The 15,707-nt window shown below is 44.0% G+C and overlaps 4 protein-coding genes across 4 annotated transcripts; all 4 read left to right on the forward strand.

Moving 5' to 3' along the window:
- Positions 1-6,084: 6,084 nt before the first annotated feature.
- Positions 6,085-7,378, forward strand: LOC9629610 (chlorophyll a-b binding protein 4, chloroplastic). The gene is made up of 3 exons (XM_002975310.2): positions 6,085-6,327; positions 6,588-7,003; positions 7,067-7,378. The coding sequence occupies exons 1-3, from the start codon at positions 6,134-6,136 to the stop codon at positions 7,201-7,203; spliced, it is 747 nt and encodes a 248-aa protein (XP_002975356.1). The 5' UTR covers positions 6,085-6,133; the 3' UTR covers positions 7,204-7,378.
- A 1,818-nt stretch (positions 7,379-9,196) lies between these two features.
- Positions 9,197-10,601, forward strand: LOC112348138 (cinnamoyl-CoA reductase 1-like). The gene is made up of 6 exons (XM_024680231.1): positions 9,197-9,335; positions 9,392-9,561; positions 9,624-9,806; positions 9,868-10,030; positions 10,092-10,284; positions 10,350-10,601. The coding sequence occupies exons 1-6, from the start codon at positions 9,218-9,220 to the stop codon at positions 10,519-10,521; spliced, it is 999 nt and encodes a 332-aa protein (XP_024535999.1). The 5' UTR covers positions 9,197-9,217; the 3' UTR covers positions 10,522-10,601.
- Positions 10,602-10,997: 396 nt separating this feature from the next.
- Positions 10,998-12,546, forward strand: LOC112348137 (cinnamoyl-CoA reductase 2-like). The gene is made up of 6 exons (XM_024680230.1): positions 10,998-11,261; positions 11,327-11,496; positions 11,559-11,741; positions 11,812-11,974; positions 12,036-12,228; positions 12,294-12,546. The coding sequence occupies exons 1-6, from the start codon at positions 11,138-11,140 to the stop codon at positions 12,463-12,465; spliced, it is 1,005 nt and encodes a 334-aa protein (XP_024535998.1). The 5' UTR covers positions 10,998-11,137; the 3' UTR covers positions 12,466-12,546.
- Positions 12,547-13,186: 640 nt separating this feature from the next.
- On the forward strand, positions 13,187-14,547 carry LOC9629612 (cinnamoyl-CoA reductase 1). Its single transcript, XM_024680341.1, has 6 exons — positions 13,187-13,256; positions 13,345-13,439; positions 13,564-13,707; positions 13,798-13,923; positions 14,193-14,277; positions 14,423-14,547. Exons 1-6 carry the CDS (start codon positions 13,187-13,189, stop codon positions 14,545-14,547), a joined length of 645 nt encoding a protein of 214 aa, XP_024536109.1.
- The last annotated feature ends 1,160 nt before the right edge of the window (positions 14,548-15,707 follow it).

A 15,707-nucleotide genomic window follows, 5' to 3' on the forward strand; every position in this document is an offset into this window, starting at 1 on the left:
TAGCACAAATTTTTCCTTTCCATTTGCCGGCTTACCTCGTCTATCCGTCCAACACTGCCTTGGCTTTTGCTAAGTTCCCTTGCCAAGGTTTTCGCCTATGGTACCAGCTCCTACTTGGTTTCAGCTACTCACTGCACGAGCAACGGAGTGTTAGCCATCCTTCCACGGATTCCCAAATCACTCTCAATCCCCCTCCCCGGGTTAGACTGGACTTAAGGTTCGGCTACACTCCCCGCAAGCACAAGCAGCCAAGCACACTAAGCTTCCAGGTTCCTAACATCCCTTGGTACCACAAGACCTGATCATGGGACCCTCTAAATCCCAAGTCTTGAGTGCAACACTTGCTTCGGGACGTCGGGGCGAAACACCGTGGCCTAGCGGCCCGGTATGGGTACCTCTCGCCCCCCACTTCCATCCCGAAGGAAGGCCCAAGCCCCTAGGAAGGGCGAGGACCAATGAGCCGCATGGTACTCAAGTGGGGCACCACTCCACATGAGCCGGGAGCACCGCAATCGGTTTCCTTTTCGGGAGTGGGAGCTGCTCTTGAGCACTTCCTTGGATGGCCCCTCCGGCACCAGCCAAGTCCATGCTCACTCCCACCCAAGGCCCCTCGGTCCCAGTCCCAACCTCAAGTCGGTTTGGAAGCCCAACTGGAGAGTCCCTTCAAAACTGGTTCCTGGACCTCACTATCCCTACTATACTTTTGGAACCCCCTGCAGCCCCCCCCCCCCCCCCCCTGGGAGACGCACGCTTTGGGCTTTCACCCCTTGACCCGTATTAGTATTTGGACTTAGTCTCTGGCTCGATCTCGGACCCAATTTCGGATCCGACTTCGGATTCGGGTTCGGACTCGATCACGGACTCGATCTCGGACCCGATCTCGGACCCGACCTCGGACTCGACCTCGGACTCGGTCTCGGACCCGATTTCGGATCTCGGACTCCGTCTCGAACTCGGTCTCGAACTCGGACTCGAACTCGGTCCCCGAGTCGGTCTCGGACTCGATTCCGGACTCTATCTCAAACTCGGTCCTAGAGTCGGTCTTGGACTCGATCCTCGACTTGGTCCCATCCGATAAACTCTTTGTCATTTCGGTCAAGCTTTTGGGGATCCTTTAGCCTACGACATCTCGGGGAGTCGGTTCCTTACAATTGTTTCTCAAGTCGTTCCCTTTGGTTGCTTACAATCCACCACGCTTCCCTACAAGTTCACGCCCTCGTGAACGGAAGCTGAGAGCCGCAGCTCTCCCGAGAGCCTCGCTCTCTTTACACCCTACCCCTCGGGTCGAGCCCAGCGGGAGCAAACTGGACCAGCCAGATGTCAATCAACATGTGGTGTGATTCCCCTAGCCAACCAACAGAGTCGGACCTGAGACCTCTCTGATACCAAATATAAGCTCTTGAGTTTGGACTTCCCGGGAGATCACCCAGCCCAGTACTATTCAAACCCAAGGACGTTTAACCCCAAATATCCCAAGACCTTTAACCGATTGGAAAAGGGGGTGCACTCTTGTTCATGGGCCCTTTCCCTTTATATTTGAACCCTATGGACCGTTTCTCAAGTCGTTCCCTTTGGTTGCTTACACCTGAAACTCAGATTCCACATCACTAACCTTTAGACATGTGGTATGTGGCACGTGGTATATAACACTTGGCATATAGAGGGTTTAGGTTCCACTTCATGGTTATCCTATAGTAAACCACCATAGGATAAAGGGTAAAAACCACATATGCTATATTTGGTATCAGAGGATACATCTCAGCGAATGCTATCCAATTAGATTGGGCAATTAGTCTTGTTGCATACACATAGATGAAAACGATGATCCGAATAGATACATGTTTGGGTGCTAAGATTTTGCATTCATTCCTTGGGTATGGATTTTGGTTACTTTTTTGTATTATATTATGTGAGCTTGCTCTTGGACTCATAAGATAGAATGAGATGTTCCATTTGTACAAATTTGTGCTTGGGCTCGTGAGTGAGGCATATTAGCAACTCAAGGTTACATTTTGAGTTGGCAAGATGGATTTGAGGTATACCATTTTATGCGAGTTTGCGCTCGAGCTTATAACTGAAGCACATTAGCAACTCGAGGGTATACTTTGAGTTGGTAGGATTAATGTTAGCTTATTAATGGTTCCATGAGTTGTTCTTTGTACCATGGGTAAAAGTAAACCTCCCTTGGGTTTGCTATGAGTGGCAAATATGTTAGTCCATAGCTATTTAGCATAGCACTAATGGATCCTTCCTAGGCATGATTATAAGTGGATCAATTAAGACTGTAGGGATTATTTTATTAGTTCAAGTAGTCATTGCCGTACTCTCTCATAAACTTTTCTTGGATTGGACTAAAAGCAGTGCTAATACAAATATAAGGTTTAGTCAAATATGAGACCGAAAAAAGAGTCATTAGAGATGAAGAATCAAACACGTAAATCATTTTTTCTTCTTGGAGAGATGATTTGCAACAAAGTGTTAACTCATTACTCATGTTCATATTATGCAATCAAAAGTCCTTATCTTTATGCATGTTAATTATAATGGTCTTACAAGTGGTGAGTCATGGGATGGATAGCAGTAAAGTATTAAACCATTTTGTCTAAGATTGATATTGCTTAAACATACTGTTGGGTCATAAGAATTTGTGTTGAGGTGAACCTATGTGAAGTTGTTAGTAGAAGGAAATTGGTTGAGTCTTGAAAATTTGCATTCCTAGACTAAGAATCATTCTTTCTTTAGGATGGAAAATTTTCCATAAATTTTCTTAACTTTTTCCAATGGTTGATTTATTGATCATTTTGCCCGAGAACCATTTCATTTTCGAAAGCCAATACAAATTAGTGAAGGGGTTGGAGTTGACTTCGGTTGGCTTAGATCTTAGTAAGTAATTTGTATAATACATCCTGAAAATGATGTTAACTTTTGGGGCTAAGGCAATTAAGTTGATTAGAGTCTAAGGTTTGTGTAAAAAAGTGGCCGTTATGCTTTTTTAGAAAAGTGACCCTTGTGCCTTTCTTTTGTAACGTTATGCTTGGTGGCAAGTTGCACTTTATATTTTGTTAAACTTTATGAGAGTAATGAGCTCTCACTAATCTTGACTTAGTCTTGGTAGCCTTACACTTTGGCTAAGGATGGTGATGTCTAACTTAGTTTTTTGAGGTTAAGATGTCAATACCCGTACTATAGCTTTGTCTATAAAGAGGTTGTGTACCATTATATGTCTATCTCGTGGTTTTCACTTTAGTTTCAACTAAGTGTTGATCATGCATAGCTAGCTTCTTCAAAGCATGCTTAGAGCTATTGGCTACACTTATTAGTGAATTTATTGCGGTTGAGTTGGATTTGAGTAGTCATTTAGTTCATGTTTGTCCATGAACCTTTTATCTCATATCTAAAGAAGTATATGACTCAATGGCATAAGTTTAATACTTGGGTCTTGTGAAAGGCAAGTTAAAAAGTGATTGTTAGTTGCTTTGCAACTAATGATTACTTGTAGATTTTTTTGAGACTGTGAACACTACTTTTGCTTGATGAAGATTTATCAGTGATAGGGTTGCTTTACCAGATGGTGGTGTGAAGGATGATATTGTTAAACTTACTTGGTTTTTCTATGTTGGTATATTGATTCTACCTTTGTCGATATCATTTGGTTGTGTTTAATCCATAGAGTTGGATTACATTGAGTCTTAGATGTGGTGAATCACTCATTGATGATGTGTTATCTGTAACTAAGTTTTGCTGAATGATTGGTCTCGGATACTAAGTATAGTATTTTCAACCTTGGTTAGCTTAATTGCTAAAGAACTTTGTATGGTGATTTACTCTTGCTTTCTATTAACTTTGTTATGGTGTTGATGATATTGAAGTGATGCTTTGTTGTTGATATTATTGTTGTTGAAATTCAAGTGAAATGAAATGTCTCTCTATATGATTGATATTGAATTTCATTAGTCTTGATATAAATATTATTGGTGTTTAGGTTATAGCTTTATGTTATTAGCATTCGTGCATTTGCTAGTTAGCAACTATCTTGGCGTTTAAATAAGTTAAGTGTCAAGTTGAATTAGTTGTGTTTTAGATGAAATTGTTTAGTAAGGGTTGAGCTTTGGCTTTTCCTTGAAACATGATTTAGCTATAAACTATACTAATTTTACAAGAAAAAGAGTTAGTGCTTGATATTGAAAATGTTGGTTCTTTGTTAAATTTAAGTTGGGATATATTAATCATTGATGATTCTTCTTGTGCTTGTTGTAAAGTTAGTTACATTTTGCTATAGATGGATTCTTTAAAGATCATTTGGTGATCACTTATTGAACATAACTTTGTTATGCTTAACTTTTAGATTGATGTAAACATTCTCTTCATTCGCTTTGGTATTATGAAGTTTGGTTTATGGATGTGTTAAAAAGGATATTATGAGTTGTACCATGATTTCTTTTTTAACATTGAAGTTAATTCATGCAAGACTCATGATCATTATTAGGCTCAACTTAGCTATATGCTTCTTCAAGCTTTTGGTTTTTTAAGTTCTCATACTCATTATTTCATTTATTAAAAGTTGCTAAGGAAGGCATTTTTGGCTCATTAGCTTTAATGTTGAAGTTAATTTTTATATCTAACAATCATTGGTGATGATTAACTATCATTTAGGGTAATTGATTATCCTCGTAAAAAATTTCTACTTGATTATTGTTAATATAGAATGATTTGCCATTCTTTAGAATAATAGATTTTTCCTTCGACAATGATTATGCATCTCTTTATTAATGGATATGAAGAATCCAAATGTATAGTAGGGATAGTAGGTAGGTTGGCTATGTTCAACTAACTTGAAGTATATTTAACTTCCACTTTCTTGTTCTATGTTTAGCTTGGGTCTAAACCTAAATTCCAATGTTAGTTAGTGGAATATTTATATCTTGACATTAGGCCATTGGTATGCTAAAATATTGCCAGACTTTATTTTGCTTTGTTTTGCATATTGGTCCTAGCATTGGGATGCTAAATGCACTAGGACTGTTCCAAGTTGTTCTATACTCTTGTCCCTTCGCTCTTTTAGCTATATGCTCAAGAGTCACTTTATGTTCTAGTAATTTTGCTCATTGGCTCCATGCTTGGGAATTTAGCTCTGTTCTTTCATTTAGTGGCCTAAGGCTTTAAAACTTAGATTCAACATCACTGTCCTTTGGACACATGATATATGGCATATGGCATATGACACATAGAGGGTTTAAGTTCCATTTTGTGGTTATCCTATAGTAAATCGCCATAGGATAAAGGGTAAAAGCTACGTGAGGAAAAACTTAAACCAAGAATAGGTTATATATTTATAAATTATAGTTGTTCATTCACTGGCTAATTATAAAATTATAATCATTAACATACATGTTAATAACGTCTACTAATTAAAGTTTAGCATTTCTAATTTAGGGTGCAGCACTAAGCATGTGCGAGCAGTGAGTGTCGCAAGGGGGTAGCCATGTAAGAGAGGGGTGCTGGATTATTCTTCCCTTTTGGATTCTGATATCTAGGAAGCTTACACATGAAAAAAAATGTGAAAATGGAAAAAATTACATCTAGCAGGCCTACAATCAATCAGCTCAAGGGGTGCTTGATTATGATAGCATCAAGGAGTGACTTGGCAATCACATCAAGTTGGATCTTAAGTGTGTCTAGTATGTCTACTTTGTAGACGCGAGCAGTCTTCCCTACTATGCTTTCTAGCTATACAGTTGAGTTCTTAAGCTATGAATCAATAGCTTAGCAAAACTAAGGGTAAATGCTTAACCATTTATACTAATTATCTAGACTTCTCTGATGGAAGAAAAAGATATGGAGAGAGCAGCAAACTGGAAGCCACAAACTCTCTCTTGTGGCTCTTATGGTAGAGCTGCGTTCAGCCGTTGGATCCAGAAACGAACGGCCCAGGGAGCACCCGGCCGGATTGGCCATGCGCACTCTCATTGGCCACGCCGAGATATCCATTGCGAAAACTAGGCTGGCCAGGAGCCGTCAGATTAGATTCTGGGAGCAGCTGGGCCGCCCGATGGCCAAGGCCACACATCCAGTCCTTCTTAGGTAAAATTGGAAGAAGACACTGCTTGAGGGATCGAGCCGAGGAGGAGGAAACATGGCGGCATCGACAATGCAGGCATCGATCGGCGTGTCGTGCCCATCCACATTCCTCTCGGGATCGAGTAGCAAGCTCCAGAGGGGATCCCGAGCCGTGGCCGCGCCTTCGTTCGCGACTGGCAAATTCAAGGTGGAGGCCAAGAAAGGCGAGTGGTGCCCCGGATTGGCGTCTCCTGGCTATCTCAATGGAAGGTATGTGAGCTCGTGTGATCTTTCTATAGCAGATTAGAAAGAGTTCTCTGATCGATAAGGCTCTAGTTTCGGTGCAATGCTAGAAGTATGGCTTTTAGTCCAAGTAGATCACATTGCCTGGAAGCCCCTGGCATGGATATATATGCACGCAAAAGCTCGATGCTAGACAAAGATTTGTGTGAAATCTATAGTATAGTGTGGTGAACTTGTCTTGAGCTAGGATTGTGTGAGAAGCTTACACTTGTCTTGGTTTCTTCCAGCCTTCCCGGAGACAATGGCTTCGATCCTTTGGGACTCGCCGGCGACCCAGCCAACCTCAAGTGGTACGTCCAAGCCGAGCTCCAAAACGGACGCTGGGCCATGGTTGGAGTCGCCGGCATGCTCATCCCTGAGGTCCTCACCAAGATCGGGGTGATCAACGCGCCGCTGTGGTACGACGCTGGCAAGGTGGAGTACTTTGCTCCAGCGTCCACGCTCTTCGTCATCGAGTTTCTCATGTTCCACTACGTGGAGGTGAGGAGATGGCAAGACATCAAGTACCCCGGGAGCGTCAACCAGGATCCGATCTTCAAGGGCTACAGCTTGCCTCCCAACGAGGTCGGCTACCCGGGAGGCATCTTCAATCCTCTCAACTTCCCAGCCAACGAGGAGTACAAAGAAAAGGAGCTGGCAAATGGTATAGTTCTTGTTCTTCGAAAGCTCTTGATTGTGTGATCGATCGAACCTTTGTTTTGCGCAGGTCGCCTTGCAATGCTCGCGTTCCTTGGATTCATCATCCAGTCCAACGTGACACACCAGGGACCTTTCGAGAACTTGCTGACGCACCTTAGCGACCCATGGCACCACACCATTGTCCAGAGCATACAAGGTCTGTGAGTTAAGCGAGAGCGGTCATGGTTCCAACTTTCTTTCCAACCAGAAAAAAAAAAGAGCCGAAAAAGAAAAGTGAAAATGAATGGCATCTATATTATCGATTTGTAAATTAGCTCATGGTATTTAACTGGAAAGAGAATACTTCCATGCAAGAGACACTGCATGGCTGTGGTTGCAACGCTCGCGGGGATTGTGGAGAGATTTGGGGCGTTGTTGTTGTGTCAACATTTATTGACCATCAAACATCCAGGCTCGAGACGCATATAAATTCCCATGCTCGGCCAAAGCCAGGAACCAGCCATCGCATCGCTGCTCACTGCGTCTTGCACTTCCTCTTGGCTCTTCCTCGGCGAGCAAGCAGAATCTCCATCGACAATGTCTTCGAAGCTGGCAATCTCCGCAGCATTTCAAGTGCTTTTCATTCTGCTGCTGGTGGTGGATGAGCAGAGTGGCGTCTGCGCGCAGGCCCAAGTTCCGATCATCCCTGGAGGCGGAAGCGGTGGAACAGGTGCGGGATCAGGTTCAGGAGCGGGATCAGGTTCAAGCAACAGCACCGGCGCATGCAACTTCCGCTACATGCTGAGCAAGTATAACGGGTGCCAGAGCTACGTGCTGACCGGCAGCCGCGGCACCAACATCACGGAGCAGTGCTGCATGCCAATGGCCAAGTTTGCGCACGAGTGCGGCGCCTGTACCCCGATGCTGCGTCCCTTCGCCAACAGTCTCCTCGGCGTCTGCAATCTCCCCTCATGTTAAGTGCAAACTGATTGGCTCTCTGTCTTTTAGAAATCTGGATTCTTGAGTTACACTCTGTTGTTTGTCAAGGGAAGGAATTTATATTTGAATTTCTAAAAACCATCACAAGCTGAAAAGTTGAAACATGACACAAAAATCAAACCCTCAACACTAGCAGCGAATATCTCAAGGAAGTTGTAGAAGGTTTGACTGTGGTTTCGTTGGTTTTCTCGTACAAACATTTATCTTTTGTGATGATCCAAGAGTGAGTGTACTTCCATTCCTTTTTGTTCAGTTTGTTCAAAGCGTAATGAGATTTGTATGGGTAGGGTCATGCCGGAAGATACGATGAAACCCCCCCCCGAGAAGATTGGGAACAAGAAAACTACAGAGCTAATTGGAGGATTCATACCTTATGAACGAACTCTCTTCGACACCATTGATAGCATCCGTGAACGAGGTTTTCTGTCATGAAAATGAAAGAACTCAAGGACTATTGCTATAGATCCGTATGAAAACCAAAATGAATGAATGTGTGTATTGGTTTGCAAAAGATAAAGACTCAACTCCACTTTAGGAGTGGAGTCGACGCACTTAACCTGCTTTCTCTTAAGTTCTTGCTTAAGAGAACGCAGGTTTATATTTTGCTCAATTGTGCAAGTGAGTTGGATGCCCTACTGGAGAGCGAGCTTGATAGTCTTTGGAGGGATGTAAAAATGCAAGAGGAGATCGAAAATTGAACCCTCCCTTGCTGCTACTGTCTCCTCCGTGTACCGCCAGCAACTTCAAAGTGCATTTTGCATTGCATAACACTGAATTCTCACCTGAAATTAGTATAGCAAACTTATTAACTCATTCATTAGGGATCTCATGAGCCATTCGTTCGCTAAGCTTTTCCAGGTCTTCTACCACCATGCCTTCTGTCCCCGCCCTCGGCTTCACCGACCTGTCTGTTGCCCTCCCTGATGCCTCTTGGGTTGGTCAGCATGGTCCTCACCTGCTTTACAAAAACTCCACCAACATGATGCAAACATTTGATTCAGCCACAATAAATAAGTTAAATAGCAAGCTTAGAGACCGGCACAGCGTCCCCATCTATCTATAAAAAATTAGATTTTACCAATTAAGATAAACAGTAGTCTAGCCACAGTGCTCCAGGATGCTTCCTTGAAAACTTAATAGAGTTTATAAGATGTTTCCTTGAAGACTTAATAGAGTGTATAAATACACAGCACCACAAGCTAGAGCAAATAAGTAGCAAATTAGAGCAAAGAGCACGGCAATGGAAGCAAGCAAGAAGGTCGTGTGTGTGACTGGAGCCGGGGGTTTCATTGCCTCTTGGATTGTAAAGCAGCTTCTGGAGAAAGACTATACTGTTCACGGCACCGTGCGCGACCCAAGTAAGCATAGATTTCTCCCTTATCCATAGCCGAAATCTGAATGACCCAATCATCAGGTAACAATGCGAAGTGTGGACATCTCAAGCAGCTCCCAGGAGCTGGGGAGAGGCTCAAGCTGTTCAAAGCCGATGTTCTCGACTACGATTCCATTGTCCCGGCAGTCCGGGGCTGTGAGGCCGTCTTCCACACAGCCTGCCCCTTCTTCTGGAAGTTGGACACCCCAGATGTGAGAGTCTAGCTGGTTTTGCTCGTGGGCGATGAGAAATTTCGAGTTTTGTTTTCTGTCAGGATGTGTTGGTCCCGGCAATCACTGGAACGGAGAATGTGATGCGTGCTTGCAGCGAGGAGAAGATCAAGCGAGTGGTGATGACTTCCTCCGGCGCAGCGGTCATGTTTGACCCCGATCGTCCCGAGGACAAGGTGGTTGATGAGAGCTGCTGGACGAACGTTGACCACTGCCGCAAAAACGAGGCAACTAAATGGGACTGGCTTTTGACTTGGTTTGACTCTTGACTCTCACTTCGTTTTGCAGCGGTGGTACTTGGTTGCCAAGACGGAGTCGGAGAAGACGGCATGGAAGTTTGCCGAAGAGAAAGGGCTCAAACTTCTCGTGGTGTGCCCGGTTTACGTGTTTGGTCCTCTCTTGCAACAAACCCTCAACAGTAGCAGCGAATACCTCAAAGAAGTTGTAGAAGGTTTGACTGTGGTTTCGTTGGTCTTCTCGTACAGACATTTATCTTGTTTGAGATGATCTAGGTTCCCGGAATCATTCACCAAGTTCTTACATTCCTCTCGTGGACGTGAGAGATGTTGCAAAAGCTCACATTTTGGCAGTCGAGAACGAGGCTGCTTCGGGCCGCTACTTTTGCGTTGCACTGAGCGTTTCCCACAGAGACGTCCTGAAATCGGTCAAGGAAAAGTTCCCCGAGCTTCGCTGCTGTGCCCAAGAGTGAGTGTACTTTCATCCCTTTTTGTTCAGTTTTGTTCAAAGCGTAATGAGATTTGTATGGGTAGGGGGGTTCCTGAAACGAGCTTTGGAGTTCCTCACGCCGGAAGATACGATGGAATCCCCCCCGAGAAGATTGGGAACAAGAAAACTACAGAGCTAATTGGAGGATTCATACCTTATGAACAAACTCTCTTCGACACCATTGCTAGCATCCGTGAACGAGGTTTTCTGCCATGAAAATGAACTTAAGGACTATTGCTATAGATCTGTATGAAAACGAAAATGAATGAATGTGCATATTGGTTTGCAAAAGATAAAGACTCTCAACTCCACTTTAGGAGTGAAGTTAACGCACTTAACCTTCTTTCTCTTAAGTTCCTGCTTCCTCAAAGAGAACGCAGCTCTTATATTTTGCTCTTGTTATGGAATTGTCCAAGTGAGTTGGATGCCCTAGTGGAGTGCGACGTGTTAGTGTTCGGAGGATGTAAAAATAAGAGAAGATTGAAAATTGAACCCTCCCTTGCTGCTACCGTCGCACCAGCCATTCTAACCTGAAATTAGTATAGTAGCTGAAGAGCATATTGCTACTTTACAAAAACTCCACCAACATGTCTCATTTAGCCACAATAAATAAGGTAAATAGCACGCTTAATAGCGTCCCCATCTATCTATAAAAAATCAATTAAGTTAAACAGTAGCCTAGAGACCGGCGCCACAGTGCTCCAGTTGCGACGCCACAGCGCTCCAGGATGCTTCCTCAGAAGGCAAGCGGAAATTCTTGAAGACTTGATAGAGTGTATAAATACACAGCAGCGCAAGCTAGAGCAAATAAGTAGCAAAAAGAGCAAAGAGCATGGCAATGGAAGAAAGCAAGAAGGTCGTGTGTGTGACTGGAGCCGGGGGTTTCATTGCCTCTTGGATTGTAAAGCAGCTTCTGGAGAAAGGCTATACTGTTCACGGCACCGTGCGCGACCCAAGTAAGCATAGACTTCTCCCTTTTACCTTTGATCCATAGCCGAAATCTGAATGACCCAATCATCAGGTAACAATGCGAAGTGTGGACATCTCAAGCAGCTCCCAGGAGCTGGGGAGAGGCTCAAGCTGTTCAAAGCCGATGTTCTCGACTACGATTCCATTGTCCCGGCAGTCCGGGGCTGTGAGGCCGTCTTCCACACAGCCTGCCCCTTCTTCTGGAAGTTTGACACCCCAGATGTAAGAATCTAGCTGGTTTTGCTCGTGGGCGATGAGAAATTTCGAGTTTTGTTTTCTGTCAGGATGTGTTGGTCCCGGCAATCACTGGAACGGAGAATGTGATGCGTGCTTGCAGCGAGGAGAAGATCAAGCGAGTGGTGATGACTTCCTCCGGCGCAGCGGTCATGTTTGACCCCGATCGTCCCGAGGACAAGGTGGTTGATGAGCGCTGCTGGACGAACGTTGACCACTGCCGCAAAAACGAGGCAAGTAAATGGGACTTGCTTTGGACTTAATTTAACTCTTGACTCTTGTGCGTTGGACTTCGTTTTGCAGCGGTGGTACTTGGTTGCCAAGACCGAGGCGGAGAAGACAGCATGGAAGTTTGCCGAAGAGAAAGGGCTCAAACTTCTCGTGGTGTGCCCGGTTTACGTGTTTGGTCCTCTCTTGCAACAAACCCTCAACACTAGCAGCGAATATCTCAAGGAAGTTGTAGAAGGTTTGACTGTTGTTTCCTTGGTTTTCTCGCACAGACATTTATCTTGTTTGTGATAATCTAGGTTCCCGGAATCCTTCGCCAAGTTCTTACATTCCTCTCGTGGACGTGAGAGATGTTGCAAAAGCTCACATTTTGGCAGTCGAGAACGAGGCTGCTTTGGGGCGCTACTTTTGCGTTGCACTGAGCGTTTCCCACAGAGACGTCCTGAAATTGGTCAAGGAAAAGTTCCCTGAGCTTCGCTGCTGTGCCCACGAGTGAGTTTACTTTCATTCCTTTTTGTTCAGTTTTGTTCAAAGCGTAATGAGATTTGTATGGGTAGGGGTGTTTCTGAAACGAGCATTGGAATTCCTCATGCCGGAAGATACGATGGAATCCCCCCCGAGAAGATTGGGAACAAGAAAACTACAGAGCTAATTGGAGGATTCATACCTTATGAACAAACTCTCTTCGACACCATTGCTAGCATCCGTGAACGAGGTTTTCTGCCATGAAAATGAAAGAACTCAAGGACTATTGCTATAGATCTGTATGAAAACGAAAATGAATGAATGTGCGTATTGGTTTGCAAATTATAAAGACTCTCAACTCCACTTTACGCACTTAACCTGCTTTCTCTTAAGTTCTTGCTTACTCAAAGAGAACGTCTTATATTTTGCTGTTGTTATGGAATTGTCCAGGGTTCTAAGAGGGATGGCGATGGCGAGTTGGATGCCCTAGTGGAGTGCGACGTGTTCCGAGCTTGATAGTATTTGGAGGAAAAATGCAAGAGAAGATTGAAAATTGAACCCTCTCTTGCTGCTACTGTCGCCTCCGTGTACCACCAGCAACTTCAAAGCGCATTTTGCATTTCATAAACACTGCATTCTCACCTAAAATTAGTATTGTAGAAGTAAAAGGTGCAAGAGCATATTGCTGCTTTACAAAAACTCCACCACCACTGCCCAACATGATGCACACATCTAATTTAGCCACAATAAATAAGTTAAATAGCAATCTTAGAGACCGGCACAGCGTCCCCATCTATCTATAAAACATTAAATTCTACCAATAAGTCTAGAGACCGGTGCCCACAGTGCTCCAGGATGCTTGCTCAGAAGGCAAGCGGAAATTCTTGAAGACTTGATAGAGTGTATAAATACACAGCAGCGCAAGCTAGAGCAAGTAAGTAGCAAATTAAAGCAAAGAGCATGGCAATGGAAGCAAGCAAGAATCATGTGTGTGACTGGAGCCGGGGGTTTCATTGCCTCTTGGATTGTAAAGCAGCTTCTCGAGAAGCTACACGGTTCACGGCACCGTGTGCAATCCAAGTAAGTAGTATTGGATCCACCACCTGCACCTGAATGACCCATGCATGGTATGTGTATCGTCAGGTAACAATGCCAAGTGTGGACATCTCAAGCAGCTCCCAGGAGCTGGCGAGAGGCTCAAGCTGTTGAAAGCCGGTGTTCTCGACTACAACCTGGCAGTCTGGGGCTGTGATGCCGTCTTTCACGCAGACTGCCCCTTCCTCTGGAATTTTGACACCGCAGATGTGAGAATCTTGCTGGTTTTATCTCATGAGAAATTATCTGGGTTTTCTTTTCTGCCAGGATGTGTTGGTCCCAGGAATCACTGGAACGGAGGATGTGATGCGTGGTTGCAGTGAGGATCCTCACTGCAAGATCAAGCGAGTGGTGATGACCTCTTCCGGCACCGCGGTCATGTGTGACTCGGATCGTCCGGAGGACAAGATGGTTGACGAGAGCTAGCATTGACTACTACCGAGGGCAAGTCAATGGATTTGGACTTTAGTTTGAGTCTTTTGAGTTGACATTGTTTTGCAGCGGTGGTACTGGAGTCTGAGAAGACAGCATGGTCTAGAACTTGTCGTGGTGTGCCTGTGTGATGTGTTTGGCCCTCTCTTGCAACAGACCATGAACACTAGCAACGAATATCTCAAGTTGTGGAAGGTTAGTTTCTTTGGTTTTCTCATACAAACACAATGTCTTGTTTGTGGTGATCCAGGTTCCCAGAATCCTTTGCTAAGTGCTTACATTCCTTTTGTGGACGTGAAAGATGTTGCAAAAGTTCACATATTGGTAGTTGAGGACGAGACTGCTTTAGGGTTCCCATGGAGACGTCCTGAAATCGGTCAAGGAAAAGCTCCCCGGGCTTTGCAGCTGTGGAGTTTTGCATTTCATTGGTTTTTTCAAAGTGTTTACGAAATTTTGATGTGTAGGGTGTAACGACCATTGGCATTCCTCATGCCAGAACATACGATGGAATCCCTCCTGAGAAGAATAAAACTACAGATCTAATCAGAGGTGACACGAACAACAGGAATATTCCAAGAATATTCCATGGCCCGAGGATTTAAGTTTGTAACGCCTTAAGGGTTGGGAGTTAGCCTAGGGTTCACTCTCTTGTTCGTTTCATTGGTATTGGAGCAACATGTTCTTTTGGGGATAGTGGGTGAGCAAAAGATTGATCATGATGAAGAGTATAGCATTAGTGATGATAACCATGAAGATGCAGAAGAATCTCTTGATGATGTCGTTGTGCGGCAAGGACACTTGTGGTTCAGAGTGACATAAATGAAGTTAAGGATTCCGTCAATCTCATTAAGGATTTCTTACTTCGCATGGACCCTCAAAGGTTGAATCGATCTTATGTCCGTGATTACCATTGGTACATCAAGCATGCCAAGGATTATGGTATTATGGAATGAAAATCATCACTGGATGTTTGTGATAGTTAAAAAGTTGATTCTTAGTTGGAATTGTGAGAAAGTTGTTGGTTTCACAATCCTTGTGAGGATTAGGTGAAGATAGATTTCTTTGTGATGAAGCTTATAGGCCATGTTTCTTCGTGGTGGAAGAACTACATCAAAGCTAATCCGAGGCCGACTTCTTGGACTGATTTGATAAAGGTTTTTTGCGCTTCATTTGTCAAGAAGTTTGAAGAGGTTGATCTTGTGAATCAGTTGTTAGAGATTCGGTAGGGGACTTTGTCTTTGGATGCATATGCCTGCAAGTTCCGTGATCTTTGCTTTAGTCTCACAAGCACCTATAATGAGCTGCTAAAGGTGCAATGTTTTATCAAAGGATTGAGCTTAGTGGATATGTAGCAGAAGGTCAAGAAGGATTTTCCAGCAACATTGATTGATGCTATCACTAAGGCTCAAATCTTTTTGCCCAAACCGTCGGTCAACTCAGTCAACTCAGGTCAAAAGGATGGTCTCTAGGGTGGTCAACGTGATGACCAATCCACCAATACTTCATCTATAGGGAAGAAATGGCTGTTGTTTTGTCGTAGCTCGAAGAGTGGAGATGGCAATGAAGACATCGGTTAAACCAACGAGAGAAGGACAAGGTGGAGGGCAATTGTTTTCGTTGTCACAAGGCTGGACGGCAAAGATTGTCCTCTTGTGAAGGGATTAAAGAATGTTAAGGTGAATATGGTGGAATCCATTGTGGATACAGCTCAGGCATTTGCTATGGTGGCTCTTCCACACCCTGTGGCAAAAATTCAAGAATCTAAGTCTTGAGTTCGTATCAACTCTGTTGAAATTAATAGTTCTATGTGCAATCAACTTGTTGAAGGCCAAGGCGGACATTTAGGGTAATGCTGTTAGTATCCTTTTCAATCTAGGTGCTACACACAACTTTTTTGAGCTCCAAGGTGGTGAAGAAACTTGCGTTTGCTTTGTGGAAAAAAATTCCAGTAATCCTACAAGGTGGTTATGGCCAGATGG

Source organism: Selaginella moellendorffii, unplaced genomic scaffold, assembly GCF_000143415.4.
Source record: "Selaginella moellendorffii unplaced genomic scaffold, v1.0 SELMOscaffold_27, whole genome shotgun sequence".
NCBI classification, from domain to species: domain Eukaryota; kingdom Viridiplantae; phylum Streptophyta; class Lycopodiopsida; order Selaginellales; family Selaginellaceae; genus Selaginella; species Selaginella moellendorffii.